This window comes from Antennarius striatus, chromosome 24, assembly GCF_040054535.1.
Source record: "Antennarius striatus isolate MH-2024 chromosome 24, ASM4005453v1, whole genome shotgun sequence".
In the NCBI taxonomy this organism is placed as follows: Eukaryota; Metazoa; Chordata; class Actinopteri; order Lophiiformes; family Antennariidae; genus Antennarius; species Antennarius striatus.
Genome location: NC_090799.1, coordinates 4,884,406 through 4,905,451, shown reverse-complemented (window position 1 = coordinate 4,905,451; position 21,046 = coordinate 4,884,406). Strand labels below are relative to the sequence as shown.

The 21,046-nt window shown below is 38.6% G+C and overlaps 1 protein-coding gene across 1 annotated transcript; it reads left to right on the top strand.

Moving 5' to 3' along the window:
- Positions 1-11,677: 11,677 nt before the first annotated feature.
- Positions 11,678-20,195, top strand: sox1b (SRY-box transcription factor 1b). The gene is made up of 2 exons (XM_068309192.1): positions 11,678-11,785; positions 18,562-20,195. Exon 2 carries the CDS (start codon positions 18,630-18,632, stop codon positions 19,671-19,673), a length of 1,044 nt encoding a protein of 347 aa, XP_068165293.1. The 5' UTR covers positions 11,678-11,785; positions 18,562-18,629; the 3' UTR covers positions 19,674-20,195.
- Positions 20,196-21,046: the final 851 nt, after the last annotated feature.

Below are 21,046 nucleotides of genomic sequence, written 5' to 3'. Positions count from 1 at the left end.
GTGTTGTGTGATGCTTCTCTTTCCCATATGCCCTTCCAGTATTTCTCCACCTCAGCTCTTGGTGGGTCTGGCCGGATGCTATTTCCCTGCCACTGAGAGTACACCTTTGCTGGTTGAGTGGAGAAGGTCTTGTTTATTCTCCCGGCCTCAATCTCCTTGGTGTATCTCTTCAGTCGGGTAGCCAGAGCAGTTAGTCTCTGTTTGGCAGTTTCGAGTGCTTCAGACATGGAGAGCTTGCTGTATTTCCTGGGTACCCCTTTATTCACCATGTTCCCCTTCTGTAGCTCGGCTAGCTGGCTGACTTCTCTCCGTGTCGCCTTTATCTTGGCCTCTAACCGTCTCTTCCATGGAGGGTATTGTTTGTTATGCCCTGTGTACAAATATATATATATATATATATATATATATTCAGTGGTACCTCTACTTATGAAATTATTTGGTCCCGGGAGAAATTACGTACGTCTACGGATATGTCAAGAAGAGTGTTTTTTTGTGCAATCCATTTATTATCTACCACTATTTACCCTTATAGTGTTCCATGTAATCACCATCCAAACCACAATAGAACAAATTGATCTAAAAAAAAAAAGATCAGATGTTCATGAATTAAACAGTGCAAAGATGCCTTTCAGATGTTTTGCTGAAAATTAATTGCATTCCAAAGAAAACATGAAATTCGAGTCATTTCAAATTCAAAACTCGATTTTATTAGCATAGAGAAAACCCCCCCCCCAAAAAACAAGCTTTAGGATACAAGCAACATCTTTTGTCATGCTTGTTTAAGGAAATTAATGGAAATACTCTGCTGAGCTGGTTGTAATGCACACTAATTTCCTTCAGCTAATGGTAAGAGTATAATGGTAAACGTTTGCACAATGTGTTCATGGGGAGAGACAGTTTAGATCGCTGTTTGTTAACAATATTTGTTTGCCTAGTTATTGTATTCTTGAGGATGAATATGAGGCATGTATTTGTACACCGCTTCATTTCTAGCCAGTTGTTTGCTATTATGATAACAAGGACCTATTTGATGTCAGCAGGCCTTTTATCTTCAAATGATCCATTTAAATGTCATTACAGTAGAAGAGCGTGTGTGTGTGTGTGTGTGTGTGTGTGTGTGTGTGTGTGTGTGTGTGTGAGAGAGAGAGAAGTGTTGCGTGTGTTTGCAATCATATTTACAAGGCCTATTCATATCTTGCCATTTTTCCTACAATGAGAAATTACCAGTATTCACTGTCTCACACTGAAACATTAATGATATTCAGTTTTAATAGTTACTGTTCAGTGACATGAATTCAAGCTTTTGTCCATTTCACTGTCCTCAGTTGTTAGTAGTGGATAGTAGGACATAATTGACACAAATTTTGAGTCATTCACTATCACTCACTATTAGTCACTATTAGGTAGATATTCATGTGGTCTTGGTGAACATCCACGATTAAGGATTTCCTCATTTTTAAGTCCTGAGCCCCACTAATATTCTGATCCTATAGCTTGGACAAGGTTGAGTTGAGTAAACTTACATCTTTTGTTGTTTTTTTAATTCTTCAGCTGTCTGAAATGATGAATTCTGAATATCCAGAAATTTTAACTTAAAAAAAAACAACCTCCAATTGGAGTCCAGTCCAGTTTTGACATTGCATATAAGAAATACTCAGTGTTTCTACATTTAAACAAATTAATTGGACTACCAACGTTATAAAACAAAATACATGGTGATGAAGTATTTAAGACTAAATGGGTTTGCATACATATTACAAGACCAAAGGACCATTTCATCATTGTAGTCTGCTCAACTTTAAAGGCTGTTTAAACTAAGAAGTTACCACAAATGTGATTTATAACTTCTCTATTTTAATCCATCCGTTTAGCTCGAAGAATCCTGAAAATATCAGAATATGCGCAATGTGTATTTGGACTGAAGTAATGCAAGAGCAAATTACTATATACAACAGGAAAGTAAGGCAATATCTTGAATTATGTATACTATAACCATCAGTTTTTGCTCAGTGTAAACATTTAATCTTTTCTCAGGTCCCAACTGTTGTATTTGGTGAGGGAATCACTAACTCATTTCTGTAGTTAATATCCATTACATGACTGCTTTCTGTAGAAAAAACTAATGTTGGGTCCATGTTGCAGTCTGACCCTCATTGAGAGACGGCACTGGGCTTCTATCTTTTCTAGAGTGGCAGATAAGCTATAGGGCAACCCTCCCAGTGCATTACTGGTAATTTAGGAAATCCTTACTGGCAGCTTGAAATGACAAGGCCACTGTCTTTGTGGCAGTGCTCTATAATTTCCTTGTTTTTCCCTCAGCCATAGAGCTGAGGCGCTGCAGGAGCAGAGAATCTAAAGAGTGTTTTTCTCTCTCTCTTCCTAGCTCCTTCTCCTGCTCAGTCGCCCATTTTCTCCATGTACACTCTTGCCTATTGTTGTCATTGTGTTATTCAGCTCAGCTCTGTGGCCTCCAACTTAGAAAGAAAGACACAGGCAGCAACCACCACAGAAATCAGAGCCTAATTTTTTAGAGTGAAGAAATTCTCTGTAGAAGAATCAATAATAAAACTTATATAGCTAACACATTTAACATGTGAACCACAGATGTGACCCCACTCTGTAGGACATGTAAATTTGCAATAGATATTACACGTAGAAAGCTTTTTTCCCCTCATGTTTTTTGTGCCATTTTTTGGCTATATTTACGGATTTATTTATTTTCAATTGTCTAAAGGAGTTTAGCTTTGCTGGAGGTAAAGATTTTCTGAGCGCTCTTTTTCTTTATGAGTTGATGGGCTTGTTTGTAGCAGAATTACATGTTGGATGAACCATAAAACTTGGTGGAACAGTGGGTCTTGAGTAATGACAGAACCAGTTCATTTGTGGTTCAGATGCAAATAAAAGCTCCTTGTATGTGTTAATGAAGTACATAGATATGCATTCCATGGAGAGCAAAGTTGATAACGTAGTTATAGTTTGTAATCCTTAAGGAGAATATATGTCATTTATAAGAAACACATTAAAATACCAAAAAACTGTGTACACACTCATTATTTGATTAATTATTCTAATTAAAAGGTCATTAATTTTATAAGCTGTGACTAAAGCATCACAGGGAATTCTCTTCTGTTGTGGCATACAGGTTAGCGCAGTTATTCAGTGCTGTGTGTGCGTGCGTGCGTGCGTGCGTGCGTGCATGTGTGTGTGTGAAAAGAACTTTAATAAACAGCTTCCCTGTTTACCATGGCGACGCTATAGTCTGTGTTCTCCCCTGTCTCTAGGGTAACCAAGGTTCTGTCTGCTCTGATTGGTTAAGCCATTGAACTCCCAGATAGAGACAAAAGAGAAGGGCCCAGTGCTGGTAATTTCTTATCGCCAAATCCCATTAGGCTCAGGGTTTTTTCATTAACCCACACAAAAGTATAGTGGAAATCACCACACTGAGTGAGCTCTGCCCCTACTGTGAGCCTCCTAACTCTATTCACTGGATATATCCAACAGAGACTTACATAAAAGTGTCTTAATTTAATCATCCCAAATAAAAAATAAAAAAGACTTTAAAACCCCCATTCATTTTCAACAATTGTGAAATATGAACAAATAAAGCCATAGAAGATAGTCTTTATTACTTTGTAAATATATCGAGATAAAGAGGGGGATAAAGAGATGTCAAATCACACGTAAGAATCACAAAGTAAAACATATTTAAACAAGACACTCAAAAGGTAGATGAGAAATCAAAACATAAATGACTAAAAAAATTAACAATTAGATTGTCATTAATTGTCATTAGATTGTTACAGTAGCCCTGAAAGTTTAAGAATAGATAGATGAGTACTTTCATAATCCAGAGGTCAAATTACAGATAGCAAAAATTTTTTTACCATACACTGTCGATAAAACTGAATATTAAACTATAGATATGAATATATCTATAGATATGTTAACTCACAAGAAGAATAAACCGTAGCAGCCAAGAATGCAAAAAATTCCAGTAACATCACTCAAAATTGATAAGAAATTTCTATCATCATCATCATCATCAAGCTCACAAATCAATAATGTAGGAGAGGAATCTCAAAAACACCATTTATAGATGGCTGATTACAGGTGCAGCTGAAAACCTACCCAAGTGACTTGTTTTTCACCTCATTACCGTAGCAAGAAGATACTAGGGGAGAGAAAAGTGACAAGGAGAGGAAGATGACAAAGACTGAGAGCTAAACGTGCGGGACATTTTGAGATATTTCTCTTGAAGTTTGCCTTGATTGGATTTGAAATGTTTTGTTTTCCTTTTGTTGAGGTCATTCAGAGAATTCAGAGAGTCAGATTTGAGTTTTGAAAAAAGCAACTTCATTATTGACCAATGCTTTTTTTTTAAAAAAAACCCAAAACCAAACCCAAACAAACATTAAAATCATTCAGCAGCTTTTAAAATGTTAGTCATTCAGAGAGCTTTCGAGGAAAAAGTGTTCTGTATTAACTGTAATAACTGGTAAATACCCAAATAGAGACTTTTTTGACATTTGAGCCTATCCAGGCATTGTTTCAATCTAACACTGCATTTTTCATTCTTTCATCTCACTCTATTCCTCCATCAACAAACTGACATTCTCTCCGCTGTATGTGTGTGTGTGTGTGTGTGTGTGTGTGTGTGTGTGTGTGTGTGTGTGTGTGTGTGTGTGTGTGTGTGTGTGTGTGTGTAAGTGCTTGTGGGGGGGGGGGGTGTAGTATGGGTGCTAACATGACCAAATCTAACACGACACCTCACATTCTGAATGGGCTTGATATACCTATGACCATAATTACTGCTTTGTCTGCATGAGAGTCTGTGACAGTAGGTGGTGGTTATGTGTATCTGCTCGTGTGTTTGCATGTGTGTCTGTGTGTGTGTAAGAGAGAGTGAGTGTGTGATAACCGCCTGTATGAAGTCAGATTGACAGACAAAGGCCTAATCGCTCCTCTGCTCCAACAGCCAAACAGCTTGGAGGAAGTATTGACCCAAAAGCACCATAATCCCCTTCACCTAACACGGACAATTTCATGTAATACCTGTAATAACGCACATTTCGCTCCAAGTATTCATCAAAAGAGCACTGAACATCTGATTTTTGAGAGGCGTTCGAATAAAAGGGACTTTAAAAGTAAATCAATCTGTAAGAACTCTATAACGGTTTGGACTCTCACCCTCATTGCTGCTTCTTTCAAGCATTTTCACTACTCTCTTTGCCACTCTGTCTAAATGTGACATGTTACCTGTTTTAAATCAACATACAAAGACTCCAGGAGTAAAGCAAAAAATCAGGTCAAAGCAGCAATTTCATGTTCCATGCATGAAAAGTTTGGCTCTTCTCTCTTTTAACTTTGATAAATAAAATGCCATTTTAAAATGTTTATGTATGCTTGTAATTTTATGTTGTCTCCTTTCAGAAAAAGATATTTCACAGAAAAACCATTTTATACAGCCACAGCAAGCATACTAAGACCGCTCTAGAATTTGTGACCTTACAGTATGATTACATATGGGTAGAATTTATTAATTTCACTTTGCACTCATTTCTCATCCAAATGAGTGGTCTGAAAGACAAATGGCAGCCAAAGTTAAAGCTAAAGTTGCTTTAAATTAGTTAAATAAAATATTTTCCTCATCGTCATCTGCTCATCCGGAGTCGGGTCGCAGGGGTAGTAGCTTCAACAGATACCCCCCCCAAAAGTAAAAAAATATATATATGAGACTTGATTTTTATATTTTTGTGAGTGTTTTAAAAAACCGACATATAATAGAAAACAATGTAACTCCAAATGACGTACGCAAAGGTATAACTGTATTAAAACCTGCATGCTCAAGGAAAACCATACTAGAATAAAAGATACAGGATATGATGTATGATTGATATGATGTAAGTTACACGGACACAAACTAATAAAACTGATAATGACTTTGTTAGAAGTTCAGTGGAATTGACGATACTAAATAGTTTATTCAGTAGGGGGCCTCCAAAATCAAATTCTTCTGAGGGCTTCATTAAGGCTTGGGTTGCATTGTTGTATTTTCTGTATGTCAGGGTGACACATATTTGATAGATGCTAAGACAAGCATCTATCACTAATGTGGAAATTAGCACTGGACCATCCTTTTAATTTCCTACAGCGACTGATAACCATTACCTTTCCGTCCGACGCAGATTTCATATTATCATAACAAAGACAGACAACACTGACTGGTGATGTCAATCTGTTAATCAGACTCCCAGAAGTAAAACATACTGACAGGTGCTTTGCAAGGAAATATGGACAAATGAATTTTTATCATTTGGAAAACTGATGCAACTGTTCCTTATGTAGCTGGAATATTTAATGTGACATCCTGCCCTCATGTCTCTTGTCTCCTTCCTCTTTTCTATGTCCTGCCACACTTCTTTCTCCAACAATCTCTGAATCTACCTCTTTCTGCTACAGTAATGAGGCCAAAAACTGGCCACTTGGGTGTCAGCTACAAATTGTAATCAGCAGTTAACAATAATGATTTTTTGCTTTTTTGAGAATATTTTGACAATATTTACTTCTATAGATTTCAGTGTGGCTGCAGAAAAGTGTGCTCCAGTTTAGCATTTTGTCAGCACTGGACTCTGACTACGTAAAGACTTTGGAAACTATGGTCATAGACCGTGTTTTGGGTGGAAGCAATGAACAATTATTTATGTTTGGGGTTTTTTTTGGACCGATACAAGTTAGCAATTAGTAAAATAATAATAATATGCTGAGTTGAGTGGAGCGGGTGCCACTCAGTGGAAATACCGAGTGTACAGCTTTTGTCTCTTGTCAGGGGCATGTTCTACAATGGACCCATTCTACAAATACAGGTTGAAGATTTGATCACATGGAGCACTGTTGAATGAGACACAGATTTCACTAGCTCTTCCTGTTTCCTGCACCTGTCGCATAGCAGCATTGTTGGTGAAAGTTGTTTCGGTGATGTCATAATTAGTTGTTACGATAAAATTTGTGGCATTGAAATAAACATAGTAAATGTTACAGATACTTAAGATACTTTGCAAAAATGACACAGAACATGAAATGATCGCTGTAGATCAACATTTTTAGGTCTCCAGTAAGTCTTCATTAAAACAAAACAATAGCATGAAATGTTAACATTCCTTAAAAACAGAGGAAGAAATTTGTGTTTATGTGTTCCGGTAGCATCAGTTAAAGGTAGCAGATGATTTGAACTTTCATTAGTTAATGTATGAAAACTGGCTTTCCTTGCTAAAAAAAAAAAAAATTACTTATTGCAGATTTTACTTGACAAAGATAGCGATGTAGTGGTCCGGTCTGTATGAATTTTTGCATTGATGCCATGAAAGTAACTATCGCTAACTTTGCTAAAACACACAGACTCTCAGACCAAGTAAACAAATGACACGTTGATTCAACGCCTTGACCAGCGACATTCAGCTTGCGAATAAATTTCTCATTTGTTTATACTGATGAAAGCAAATAAGTTAACTTAATGCTTCTATTTTTCTGTGTGACCCCTGTGGTTGTTTTCATACTGTATGAATCCAAGGCAACATACTGCCGCCTCGGCGTGCGTGTCAACAGATGCCGATGATCTGCAATGTTAAGAGGCTTGCGCAACATCGAGCATAAAGGCATCATTGAGTTCAAATAGAACGTCGGAGTGGAATAAAGGTGCACCATGCCCATAATGAAAATGCTGTCTGAATAGAGCTATGAACTCTTTAAAGTAAAGAATTTTTTGAACATCCTTCCAAAAGGTAAGAAATGTATAAAAACCTTGTCAAGGTAGAATAAACTTAATGGAATACAAAGAAATAATTCTGCTCATTTATTACAGTGGTATGTTTTTGCTCTTTTACCTTGTTGTATTTAAGATCAGAATATATCACGATAATCTACGACAGGTAGATTGATGGACAAGGCTGTTTCTGATCTGTCCAATTCGTCTGACTGAACATTGACGTTCTGCGGTCTTCACCTTGCTCACACCCAATCATGCTACCACCTGCTAAACATTTGAAGCGAGAAATTATGTCTTAAAGTTGTGAGAAACCATAAATGGTTGGCATCATAAGAGAAATCTCAAGATGTCAGATTCCTCATGGAGGGCAATGGTATGTAATGGAGCAATTGCAACTGAAAAATGACAAGTGTGTTATATTGACTATGTAGTCAATATAATATGTTGTTTAATCTAGCATGTTATGAGTTAGTGGGATCTGATCATCAGTAAAATTAGTTGCAGGACAGTGTTAAAAATGCCTATGTTTTCCTATTCTATCATGTGGTCTGCTTATACAGTATTTTGGTTCTGTAGCAAATTATCTTCTTCAGTCACGATAACCACAAACAGGATCATGCAATAATTCAATATAATTAAATTTTTAGATTAGATATACATTTAATTTTTAATTCTAGTAACAGTGACATTTAGATTACAAAAATTAAAAAGTCTGAAGCCCATCAGTCTGTGAATATTACATGCCCTGTAATAAAAGGACTGTGGTTAATTGATAACAAGACATGAAAATAAAAAATAAACCAGGTTCCTAAAGAATTTGAAAGTCCTTGATGGTCGGCTTTATGTCTTTTTCCAAAATGTGTTTCTGAACCTTTCTGATGCCATGAAACTAGATGTAGTCATCAATTTTTCTCTGCTTTACTATTTTTGATGTGATGTTTTTTCAAGCAGTCGCTGATCATTCAATTCCAAATAGGCTGTTTTCTTATTTATGTCACTTTTAACCTGGATAGAGTAAAACTACATTAAGGCCATGCTACTCTTTCTCCACCCCCTTACTCCTGCTATTCTCCTGTCACTCTCTTGATCCCTCCATCTTTGTCTAGTCCCTGCTTTTATCCATCACCCTAAGCAACCTTTCCATCTTATTGTCCCTCTGCTGCTATCTGCCTCTTTGTCACTCTGATGAGGGTCAGCGGGTCAGATGGAGTGCTTATCATTATCCAGGAGTGTGCATGCACATGTGAAGTGTGCACTTGTGTACACAGTAACGTGTCTTACTGTGAGGGAATTGTGGCAGAGAGTGAAAGTAGGAAACCAAAGCATTGTAAAGAGAATAAATGTGTATTAACATGTACAAAGACATTGAGAAATGTACATCTGTGACCTTTTTTTGTAGAGTTTGTGATCTACCTGTCTGTACAGGATTTTTTTCCAGGTGCTGTGGTGTCCTTCCTGTCCTAAGACACACAGGTTTGCAGGTTAACTCTTATTCAAAGGTGTGGCTCCGAAAAGCTTTTTTTTTTTATCGTAAAGATCAGTAGTTCTTTGTCTTTATGTATCGTGTCTTCCACATTGATAAAGTTGGAATTTTTTTTACCTGTTGTTGTACTGCACACCAAAAACCAGACGGCACATATGAGCAATATAAATGGTTTGTGTAATTGATTGATTAATTGATTATTTTAACAATTAGATTTCTGGGATCAAAATCTACCAAAAGTAATGTTTAACTGTAATATTATGACAAAATGAGGACATCTTCTGAAGTGGCTTGCTGTAAAAAAACAACAACAACTTGATGACTTCTCCCATTTTGTTCCATGAATAAGAAAATAAATCCAACAGACTAGGTCATAGCAGAAACACTCATTTTCCAGCTCTAAAAATCGTTCTGAAAAACATCACAAGCTTTACTCAGCTAATTTTCAAGAAAGCACCAACAATGCGATAAAATGTATTTGTTGACACAGGAGGAAAGAACATCCACTATAGATTTTAAACCAAGTGGAGATATTTGTAGAGTGGGATTTTTCCTGACAGATAGAGTAACTGTCAGGTTTTTCCATTTTTCTTTTGCCTTCCATGCTGACCAGTTGCTCACTGGCTTTATGTGTGGCAAGCCAACAATAGGTACCAATAGGAAACTGCTGATGCTGTTGTGGTTGTAGTAAACAAATAGCCTCCAGAGCTGTCTACCGGCCTATCATTTTATCATTCTTACTGTTCTCTTCTCTCATGTCTGGTTACATTTTGGAAATCTTCACCGAGCTTGTAAAACCTTTAACAATAAATATGTACAAATCTTATCAGAAGAATACAACATTTAAGTATATATATCGAAATTGAACTGTTAAAGTACAGAAGTGGACAGAAGTAAATTGTATGTGACTGCTGCGTTTATTGTGAAATGAAACTCACTGGTATTGACTATGTGGCAGTGTGCTGTTGACTTTGACTTATTGTTTTGGATTTTAACGAGAGCTGCTTGGCGTGTGCTTCTACAACTGCTGAGATTGTTTGCTTAGGTGCTGGTTTTCTACATGAGTTTACATACATGTGTACTCGTGTGTGTTTGGATGCCGCTGTTTGTTCAGCTTAGCCTGCTTCCTCGACATTGCCTCATCACAGACAGGAAAAAAATATAATAGTGGTGTGTGCATGTGTGTGTGTATGTGTGTGTTTGCGTGTTTGCCTGAGGAGATAGAATCTACAGTAAGCACATATTACACATCTTTGGAATGAATGGGCCAACAGTAATATAGATGAGCTAAGCACTGTTTGGGTTTAGTGAGTGTTTTGCTCTGAAACAAGTCACCATTTAGCACACTGCGTGAAATTTTGACCATGAAAGGATTTTCTTGATGAGGTTTCTCTCTGGGAGTGACCAGGATGGATAGGATCAGGAATGAGTACATCAGAGGGACAGCACATGTTAGAGGTTTTGGAGATAAAGTCAGAGAGGCCAGACTGAGATGGTTTGGACATGTGCAGAGGAGAAATAGTGAATATATTGGTAGAAGGATGCTGAGTTTTGAACTACCAGGCAGGAGGTTTATGGATGTAGTGAAAGAGGACATGAAGGTAGTTGGTGTGAGACAAGAGGATGCAGAAGACAGGGCTAGATGGAGGCAATTGATTCGCTGTGGCGACCCCTGAAGGGTAAAGCTGAAAGGAGAAGAAGAAGTGATAGAGTGTGCTCCTAATTTCCCATTTCCCTTAAAATAAATGAAATTTAAAATAAATAAATATATATATATATATATATATATATATATATATATATATATATATATATATATATATAAGTGTGTGTGTGTGTGTGTGTGTGTGTGTGTGTGTGTGTGTGTGTGTGTATGAATATAAGAGAGTGGTTACAGAAGCACATACACCCGCCCCCCACCCCCACCCCCCCAACATGCCAGGCAACTCCTAGTGGCCTCATTGTTGACACAGCCATCACAATGGGAACTAAGGGCCTTCCAGGGCCTCCCATTATGATCCTAACCCATGGCCCAGTCGCTACACTGCAGGGCTACCCAGTGTGGGCCGGCCAGCAATGGCCAAAGCCCAAAGAATATTAGACTGGATAGGCAAGGCTGCCACACTGCCCCCACCCCTTGTTGCATTGTTCAGCATTATTCAGATCCTACAATGGGACATCATACTTTGGAAGTAATTTTTTAAACGTGGAAGCCAATCAAAAATAATGGCACTTATTGTCTCTCTTTCGACACACACTGCAGAGTGGCCCGCCCCTCCCTCCTCTGTTGCTTTCTCTGCTCCTGTAGCCCTAAACCCTGGGATTCATTCATGTCTATTATACAGACAAATTAAATAAAACCCTGTATCAGTCAGAGGGGAGCGGAGAGCCAAGCTGCTCATCAGTGGTGTTGTCGGTTATAGTCGGGAAAAAGAAAGGTGGGAAAGCCTGAGGAGTGGATACAATGAAGAATGGCAGGGAGGAATGCAGACAGGCACGAATGGATGGAAAATACATGGATGTTGAGGGTAGGACCTGAGGTTAGTTCCTTATTAGGGAATAATGAATAGGGCTTCAGTTTCTGTTGTTGATGTCCACATTAATTCCTGCAGAAGTTCAACTGAAGATACTAAACTATAAAACTATACTTTTGACCTGGAAGGCAGGTATTATGCTCTTTCTTTGGAAAATGTGTTTGGAAGTATGTGCTGCCCCATGCAATCATGTTACAACTCACAATGTTACGGTTGATGCGTTCCAATGAACTTAATACTTTTTGATGAAGCACAGACTTCACAGCTTAAATTTGCAGCTACAGATTTTTTTTTGGGCAAGTTTGGCTTATGTTTTTAGTTTTAGTGGTTCAGTATCAACATATGATTCATTATTACTTTAAAATCTAATCAAAAGAAAGGTACATATTATGCTATTTAATTTTAAGATATCTTATGTCTGCTCTTTCCTTCCCTAGTAGTAGTACAGACGTGCTTTGTAAAAAAGTTTGTCAATGCTCCTCGAAAGACCTTTTATACATATAAAGGAGAGAGGTTCACCACTTTAATTAGTGGGGCAAATTTCCACATAGATTTACTATTATAAGAACCACAGTATCTCTTACTGCATAGCTGCGAGAAATCTGAGTATTTCACCATCTATTGATCACAAAACACACATATCAAGTCTGAATTAAAGGTTTTAAGTCTACTTTTCAGGTTTCAAGGATGGAAATCCAGTCGATTTCTCATGGGAAACTATTTGTGGCCCACGTTGTAAGGAAAATGAGAAGCGTAGGTTTTGTGTAGCTGTTCTATAGTCAGACCCATAGACTATGTTTTCATGAAATAACTGGATGATTTTTTTTTACATATAGCGTTTAATTTCAGCTTTTTTGAGTTTTTTTCTTCAAGTCAGAGTGTATATACATCTGTGTAGCATCTTATAAGGAAGACGTATGGTGTTGTCATTGGTGGCAAAATCATGAAAAGAAGTCTAAAACATTTTTTAGTTCGGCAGGTGGAAACTAAAGCTGAGCAAAGGGAGGAAGAAAGGGTAAGATAGCAGGAAGGTGTGGTGATGTGCAGATATAAGAACTGTAAAGAAAAGGAAAGGGAAGAAGAAAAAAGGAGCGAAAGGTTGTTGAGGGAGGGGAGCAAAGGGCAGGTGTAGGAGGCTACTCTTTAGGGTCTTTGAAAGCAGCAGATTCTGGCTGAGAGCTTGACCCCATTTAGGATAAACGAGAGATGTTCAGGTAGAGGAAGTGAGCGAGAGACTCCTCAGCACTACACTTAAAGGCCCTCCCCAGGATGTCTTCATTCTTCCCAGAGCCTGACACCCCCTACCAATGAGAGAAAAAAAGCCATTATTTAGGATGAGTTGAGGGGAGAGAGAAAGTGAGAGTGCCCCCATCCTCCTCAGAGGGGGGTCTTAATATCAAAAATTTTCCTCAGCAGGATGGAGACAAATGTCAGCCAGAAGGAAAGGTTCACTGTCTTTCATGATTTTATTCCTAGATTGATTTGTATGCGCAAATCAACCCATGTGACATTTTCTGCTTTTTGTTATGTTAAATTCAATATTGATTGATAAATTGTTTAACATAAAAAAAAACCCAAAACAAGCAAACCCCTTAAGTGGGGCATGTGAAAGGAAAACATCAGCAATTCTGCAAAATTCTTCGACGTAAGTGCATGTCATTTTGTTATTGCTGAAAATTAGAGAATCCCAGTCAGAAGCTATTCTAGAACTGATCTTTAATTTACCAGAGGGCAAAACAGAAGCTGCTGATACCAACACAAGAAAGGCTGTACACTAAGCAGAAAGAAGGACTCCAAAGATTGTGTCTATCTCAGAGGAAACATTCAAAAATAATGATAAAATAACAGGGATAGAAGATGGTCTAAATATTGCACTGCTATCGGAATAACTTGGTGAAACCAACTGATAAGAGGATAATGAAGTGTATCCCCACTTGTTGCCTATAGGTTGCTGTGAGTCAAGGACTAAAATCTACATTCAATAAGGCAAACTGAAGAAATAAACTCTAGACGTGGTTTGATTCTCTTCGTTTTTGCTTTCAAACTCTCCTTCTTTTAACATTTGAGGAGCAACTGTTGCAAAAAAAAGGAAATGAATGTTAAAAACTTAAGTTGCAGGTTTTTTTAAAAACATTTTTTAATCTGGTCCACTGAGGAGATGACGAGATGAGATTTGATGTAAACCCCTACAGCGAACATGTAATCCCAGCATGTACCTGATGTTTGTCCTGCGCTGGAGTGTGTGTGTTTGCATTAGCTCGGCAGGTTTGCCTGATGCTGATCACTCTGATGTGTTCACTCATGTGTTCGTATGTGAGTTTGTGTCAGTGTGTGTTCGGGGGGGTGTTTGCATTGGCCGGGGCTGACTATGCTCTCTCAGAGGGACTATCATTGCTGCTAATCCTCTTCATGGTCAGCTAATCTGTTTTAGCTCTCTCTTACCACCCTATCCCAGTCCCTACTCTCTCCCTCCCTCACCCCTGCTCTCTTTCTCCTCACAGCATTTCTCTGCATCCATTCATCCTCCTCCCCCCTCCAGCTGCCCTTACACTAATATATTTAAAATAGAAAATCAAAAATTAGATGTTTATACTTTGTCAATTAGAAAATAAACTAATAATGACTGTATTAAACTTGCCTAAACCATCATGCTTCAAAGTGTAGAAATGTTGCAATAAAACACAAGGGCTGATCATGAAACTAAAGAACGCTGGACATTTCTATGCAGATCTTTTATAAAGGATAGAAATACTGTCAAACAAGCAAAACATGCAGTAATGCAAAATGTACCAAAGTATGGGAATTAAAGCATATTGCAACAATGTAAATAGAGATATATTCTAGTGATCCTGCACTTTCTGAACTTTCAGGGACACCATCTCAGGTTACTGACAATGGATTACATCATTTCTTCGGTTGTGTTCTTTAAACGCGACATAACATGAACAATATCCTCAAAAAATTGCATGCAACCTTCCAATGAGTGAATGTCACTCAGCTCCACACCAATTCAGATGCCCATCAGTGATCATTTCTGTGGACGCTAATTGCACAATCACTTGGAGAGATGATGTTTAAAATAACTGGAGGCCAAATTTACATTAGGGCCTCCTCACTGCAAACTTTCCATTTATTTTGAACAGATAAGTGCTGTCCGTGAAGGGAGAGAGCAGCTCAGAATATGTATTCTGGTGTGTTAAGAGTGTGATGAGCATATCGGTGTAAGAAATGAAAGCCTAAATGGTCCTTAGGATCCGGTGTCAGCACAGACCTCTCTGCCTGTCTGACGCGTCTGTAGACAGGCGAAACCCATTAGCAAGGTTTTGTTAGCATTCCTCACATAAACCAAGGCCCCGGGCATTCATACTGTGTCAATCAAAAAATGATTAAATGATGACTGCAAATGCTTAATAGTTTTCGGTACACCAGGCCTCTTTACTCTGACACTTGATTTTAGTCTTCAAGTAGATGGCTGAAATGGATGGCTGGTTAATTTATTCACGTCCTTTTTTCAAATAAAGTGAATTTCATATCCTTGAAGTCAAAGTTTGGTGTTGCCAAAAAAAAAAAAAAAAAACTTTAGGAAAAAAGTGAAAACAAATTCACATTAATCATCAGGATATTATTCTCAAATTAGGAATTCAGAAATTATCTCATTGTCTGTGTATTTCTAATAAGTGTGCTTGTCGAAAATCACAAAGATGATTATTTGCTTCTGTCCAAGCCTCTTAGAGGACAGAAGCTTTGCTTCACTGTAGAAACTGTAATGCATAATGAAGCATTCAAATTGACTATCATTTATTTATTTACTGATATTGGCTTGGTGGAAAACCATTATAAAACCATCTTATTTAGTGTACTTTGAGCCTCACGTTTAACAGAATTTTAGTTTTGTTTTGAAAGTACTATAATTTATCAATGGATTAATGAATTAATATTATGTAGAAATTGATACTAATGTACTTGGGCAAGCTAATATAAACATGCCATAGCATTTCAGTATCCACACGTTCATCCTGTTCTACAACAAAATGTATTGGTTTCTGTTCTTGTCCCATCCTACCTTCAAGTTTCATCCTCTTAGCAGTTCAGTGTTTTCATGTAATTTTGCTGATTTACAAATATGATAGAAAACATAATTTTCATCAGCATAGAAAAACAAACTTTTGGTTCCAAGAAAACACTTTGCTGTTATGGTAAAAATAATTACAAGATATCATCAGCTACTGCAATTATATCCAGAGTTGAGAAGGACGAGATGTTATTCTGAGCACTTGACATGACATGACGTGTCACTGCTTGCTGTGTGTGTGTATGAGTGCATGTGTGTGTGTGTGTGTGTGTGCGCTTCCTGCTCTGTCACTATACGGCTGAGCTCCAGTAGAGCTGACAGCTTGCTGTGACAGGGGGTCTTAAACAAACCCACTGGGTTGGCTGCTGCACAGGAGAAATGTCTTTGATTCTATCAGTGTGTGTGTGTGTGTGTGTGTGTGTGTGTGTGTGTGTGTGTGTGTGTGTGTGCGCGCGCGCACATGTTCATGGCCTGTTTTCTTAGACATTTCAGGCCTTGTAGCAGAGTGAAGATGTGAAAAACATCCTTACTGATGTGTGTAATCCTCAGCACTGTCCAGTGTGTCTAGAAACTTAATATACAGTATTATGCATATATAGTTTAGTAAAGAGGTTTCTTTTTTATAAAGTTGAGACCTTTTTAGTCAGATTGGTCTGAGTAATCCGAGTTACTGAAGAGAAGTGCTGATACTTTGTTGAAAGTCAAATAAACAATAAGTCTTCCAGTTACTTCTTGCCACGTGCTTAGCTTAGGCTCATTGCATACACAGACATATACTTCAAAATATCACTTTGGTTAAATTCTAACATAACAGGGTAATGGACTGTTCTACATCACACCTCAAAGCACTTTACAACGCTTCCAACATCCACCTGCTTACGTACTTTGTGAATGTTTTATGACTTTTGGCTTTGTCTCAGTTGTTAGAATGGCATCACAAAAAATAAACAAATTTAATACTTTTTGCAAAAATAGTGTGAAAAAACATCAAGATTTCTCACAATAATTTTAGTTGTTGTAAAACTCAAACCTATAAGCCACACTTTTATAATTATTTCATCGTTGTACAACATTTCTGCCAATTCCTTCTCTTTATTTCCATCTCAAAGCTCGAAGTCTTGTCTCAATGCTGGATATTTTGAATTTTGAACATACACATTGTGACTCACTCTGCATGTCTACGTGTTTCAATGTTGCATGAGAAAAAGGCAGAAAGCAAGGAGACTGTCACAGTGTGCACAAAACAGATCACGCCAGCCACTTAACAGCACTTTAGCTAACTGATACAAAGGAGTGAGAGGAAAATCAAGCTATTCCAATGTGCCAACGCAGTTTAGAAGCACGCTGAGAGGCGGGCAGCACCTGACAGATGCTACTTCGGAGCATAATACCAGAGGGCTGAAAAGATCCTCCACATGACGGAAACCTCTGAAGCAAAAGGAGGCTGGAATGCCTAACTACAAAGTCGATGTCATTTAAAATATTTCTTGATTATCTTTATTCCTTCCTTTTCCACTTTGCCTTGAAACATAAATAAAACAGAGCCTCCAGTCCCATCTGAGGAGAAAAAAAAATCCCTTCAACATCCAAAAAAAACAGAAAATGTATCAGGGTATGCACACATATTAATTTGTTAAAATGTAAGAATTAAAATCTTATAATTTCTCTAAAATCTGTAATGGGATTACAGTAGTTTCTGTATGGGGGTTAAATCTCTCCAGAAAGAGCTTTGGTGAAACAGACAAAAGGTCCGCTTTGAATTGCACGTGCTCGAGGCGTCAGTCATCTGTTTCCTAGCAACTGGCACAACAGAAAAGCACCTGTGGCTCTGAAAAGGATGCTGTGTAGCCACTAGTTTCGCAAAACGGGCTGAAACCTAAAAATATACGCTGACTGTAACACAGCATATAATATAACCTATGAAACTTCAGAAAATTATTTCATCTTCATTTTCGCAGCCTGTCTTATCATCTGATCGATAGCTTTATATAACATTCCAATTTTAAATCGTTGGTTACTATATGTTTTCAGTTACTAAATTCTTAAATCACATTTAAATATTGTTTTAAAACGCGTAGTATATCGTGTAGTATATTGAATTTTGGTTCATGTTCATCTTTTTTTTTTAATGGCCACCATATTTGCGTTTGGATTATTTTAATATCTTTTAAAAACATAAATATTTGCTATTTTTCTGTTTCTGCCACGACATAATTTTTATGTTTGTTTTTTTTTTTTAAAAAAATGCGTTTACAGCTTTTATTCTCAGTTACATCAAAAAAAAAAAAAAAAGCAGAATTGTAGATAATTAACTGATAGCCTGTGTTTGTAGCCGATCACAAATCAGATGACAGAGGGAGTCATGTTCAGCTCTCACGCTCTCACGTCACCAGAAGCTCGAGCCCCCTTGCATGCAAATCACGTCCACGCTCGAGCTTCACTATTGGCCGTCTCGCGCTCATTTAGCTGCTGTCACGGCGCGCGGCCCAGGCAGGCACGTTCCTGTAACTTGTCCCAAGCGCGGCTCCAACCAAAGTTTCTCCCACAACCTGTCTGCGCGCCTCGGCCCTCGCGGATGTCAGGAAAAAGGCGCAAGAAGGGAAGCGCGGATCCGACTGATTTCTGTGTGGATTTCATTTTATTTTTTTATTTTTTTTATTTTTTTCTTCCCCCCATTCATTTTTTTTTCTCTCTTGTCTTGGAAGTTTAGCTGCTCCTGGGGGCCAGTCTGAATGTTTCTGTGTGTTTGACGGAGAATTGGCCTAACAGACGAGGTGAATGTACAGCATCATGATGGAAACGGACTTACATTCCCCCGTGGTGCCCCAGACTAACCCATCTAACCCGGGGGGCCACGGTGGGGGCGGCAGCAAAGTCCCCCAGGACAGAATCAAGAGACCAATGAACGCCTTCATGGTCTGGTCCAGGGGCCAGAGAAGGAAAATGGCACAGGAAAACCCCAAAATGCATAATTCGGAGATCAGCAAGCGCCTGGGCGCGGAGTGGAAGGTGATGACCGAGGCGGAGAAGAGACCGTTCATCGATGAGGCGAAGCGGCTCCGCGCCATGCACATGAAGGAACACCCGGACTACAAGTACCGGCCGCGGAGGAAGACCAAGACTCTCCTGAAGAAGGACAAATACTCTCTGGCCGGTGGGCTCCTCGGCTCCAATGCGGGTGTTGGGATGGGCGGCGGGCAGCGATTGGAGAGTCCCGGAGGAGCGCACGCAGGGACCAACGCGGGTTACGCCACGCACGTCAACGGATGGGCGAACGGCGCGTACTCGGGCCAGGTGGCGGCCGCGGCTGCGGCGGCTCACGCGATGATGCAAGAAGCGCAATTGGCGTACACGCAACACCCGGGCACCGGCGTTCACCCGCACCACCCGCATCATCATCCGCATCACCATCCGCACAACCCGCAGCCCGTGCACAGGTACGACATGAGTGCCTTATCTTACAGCCCCATCTCGAACTCTCAGAGCTACATGAGCGCCTCTCCTCCGGGATACGGGGGCATCACCGGCTATACTCACCAGCACCAAAGCGCCGGTGTGTCCCCTGTGTCCGGGGCCATCGGAGGGACTTTGGGGTCCCTTGTGAAATCTGAGCCTAGCGTGAGCCCCCCGGTTTCCACGGCTCGGGGGCCACCACCGTGCCCCACAGGGGACCTGAGAGACATGATCAGCATGTATCTGCCCACCGGAGAGGCGGCGGGGGACACCGGGGTTCACAGCAGACTGCATGTGCTCCACCCGCAGCACTACCAGGGCACCGGCTCGACCCCGGTAAACGGAACCGTTCCTCTGACTCATATTTAAATCTGTACATGTATTAATAAAAAACTAACCAAATATTTAAAAACGTACGCGTGAGGCTCAGGCTGCTTAATTGTATATAATAGGCGGTTATAGCCATAAAAATGCATTGAACAAACTTTTTTATTGTTTTTTTTTTTTTTACTTTCAGTGATGAGTTTTGTCAGTCCGATCTAAAGGAAAGCGCATCTCATTTATTGTTGTTCTCTGAAACAGAGAAAGCCAATTTTTTGACATGATTTAAACGATAATCCGTAAAGGCTGCCGTATTTTAAAGGATTTTTTTTTTTTAACCTTTATGTGGAATTAAATGCACCAGCTGTGTTTGACGGCTCCGGAAAATCTTGAATGAGCTTATGCGGGAGTGATGTGAAAGATCAGTTTGGAAAAAGAAAGTTTTTTAGGCTGCGATTTGAATTGATTTCCAGTTTTAATGCTTGTAAACATGTGTCAGTCGGTGTAATTTGTTTTTGCTGTTGTAAAATTGTAAATTGTGAATAAATAGGACTACTGAAAACGCTTTTATGTAATTGTACATAATTTACACCACACCAAGCCTCTTATTAGGGTTAAAGAGAGAACTTGTTCTCATTACAATTTAATAAATTTTCCAATAATTTATTTTATCTTGAAGAAAATGTTTTGTTGATGTGTTCGTGGGGTAACTATTTATATTTGCACAAAAGTGAAACAGGCTTATGTAACTGTACTTACAAATGTTGATGTCTTTTTTGCTCTTATGTTAGTTCTGACATATTTTTAAATCATGACAATTAAGCGCACTGTGGTTGAGTTTCAATGAATCCTCGCCCTGTTAAACATTATTGAAATGCAAATGGGAACAAAACAGCACAAACGTTTTTCTCAGTAAAACCCCTTGAAAATCTTGTGTTTTTTTTATTTATGGTTTTAAGTGATCATTTGACTTACCCTTTTTTTTGCAGAGTTGTTTCATTTGGGAAACTGGAAAAATAGACTACATAGAATAAAAATGAAAGGTTCTCAGTTTCTTTACAGTTCTGTTTGAGTGTCGTGTTTTCAGATTTCATAAAATTAGTAAAATATCACTAAACACTTGTTGGTTAAGATTATAGTTCAAGTATTATCTCTCCGCAAAAATTTACAGAATAGTACTTTTTTTGTCTGTACTTTTATCAGGGCCATGCATTTCAAAGTAAAGAAGTCTTTATGAAAAGAAAAATGTAAATCCAAATAGAAATTTAATTATGAGGTCATATGTCATTTCATGTTCTATGTTATTTTTTGGTTACTCCATTACAAAAGTGAATTTGGAGTATTTTTCAAAAGTGATGTCATTACTTCTATAAATCTAGATTTCAGTAGGCCTTTTTTGTGTAAGCCTATCAATGTTAAAT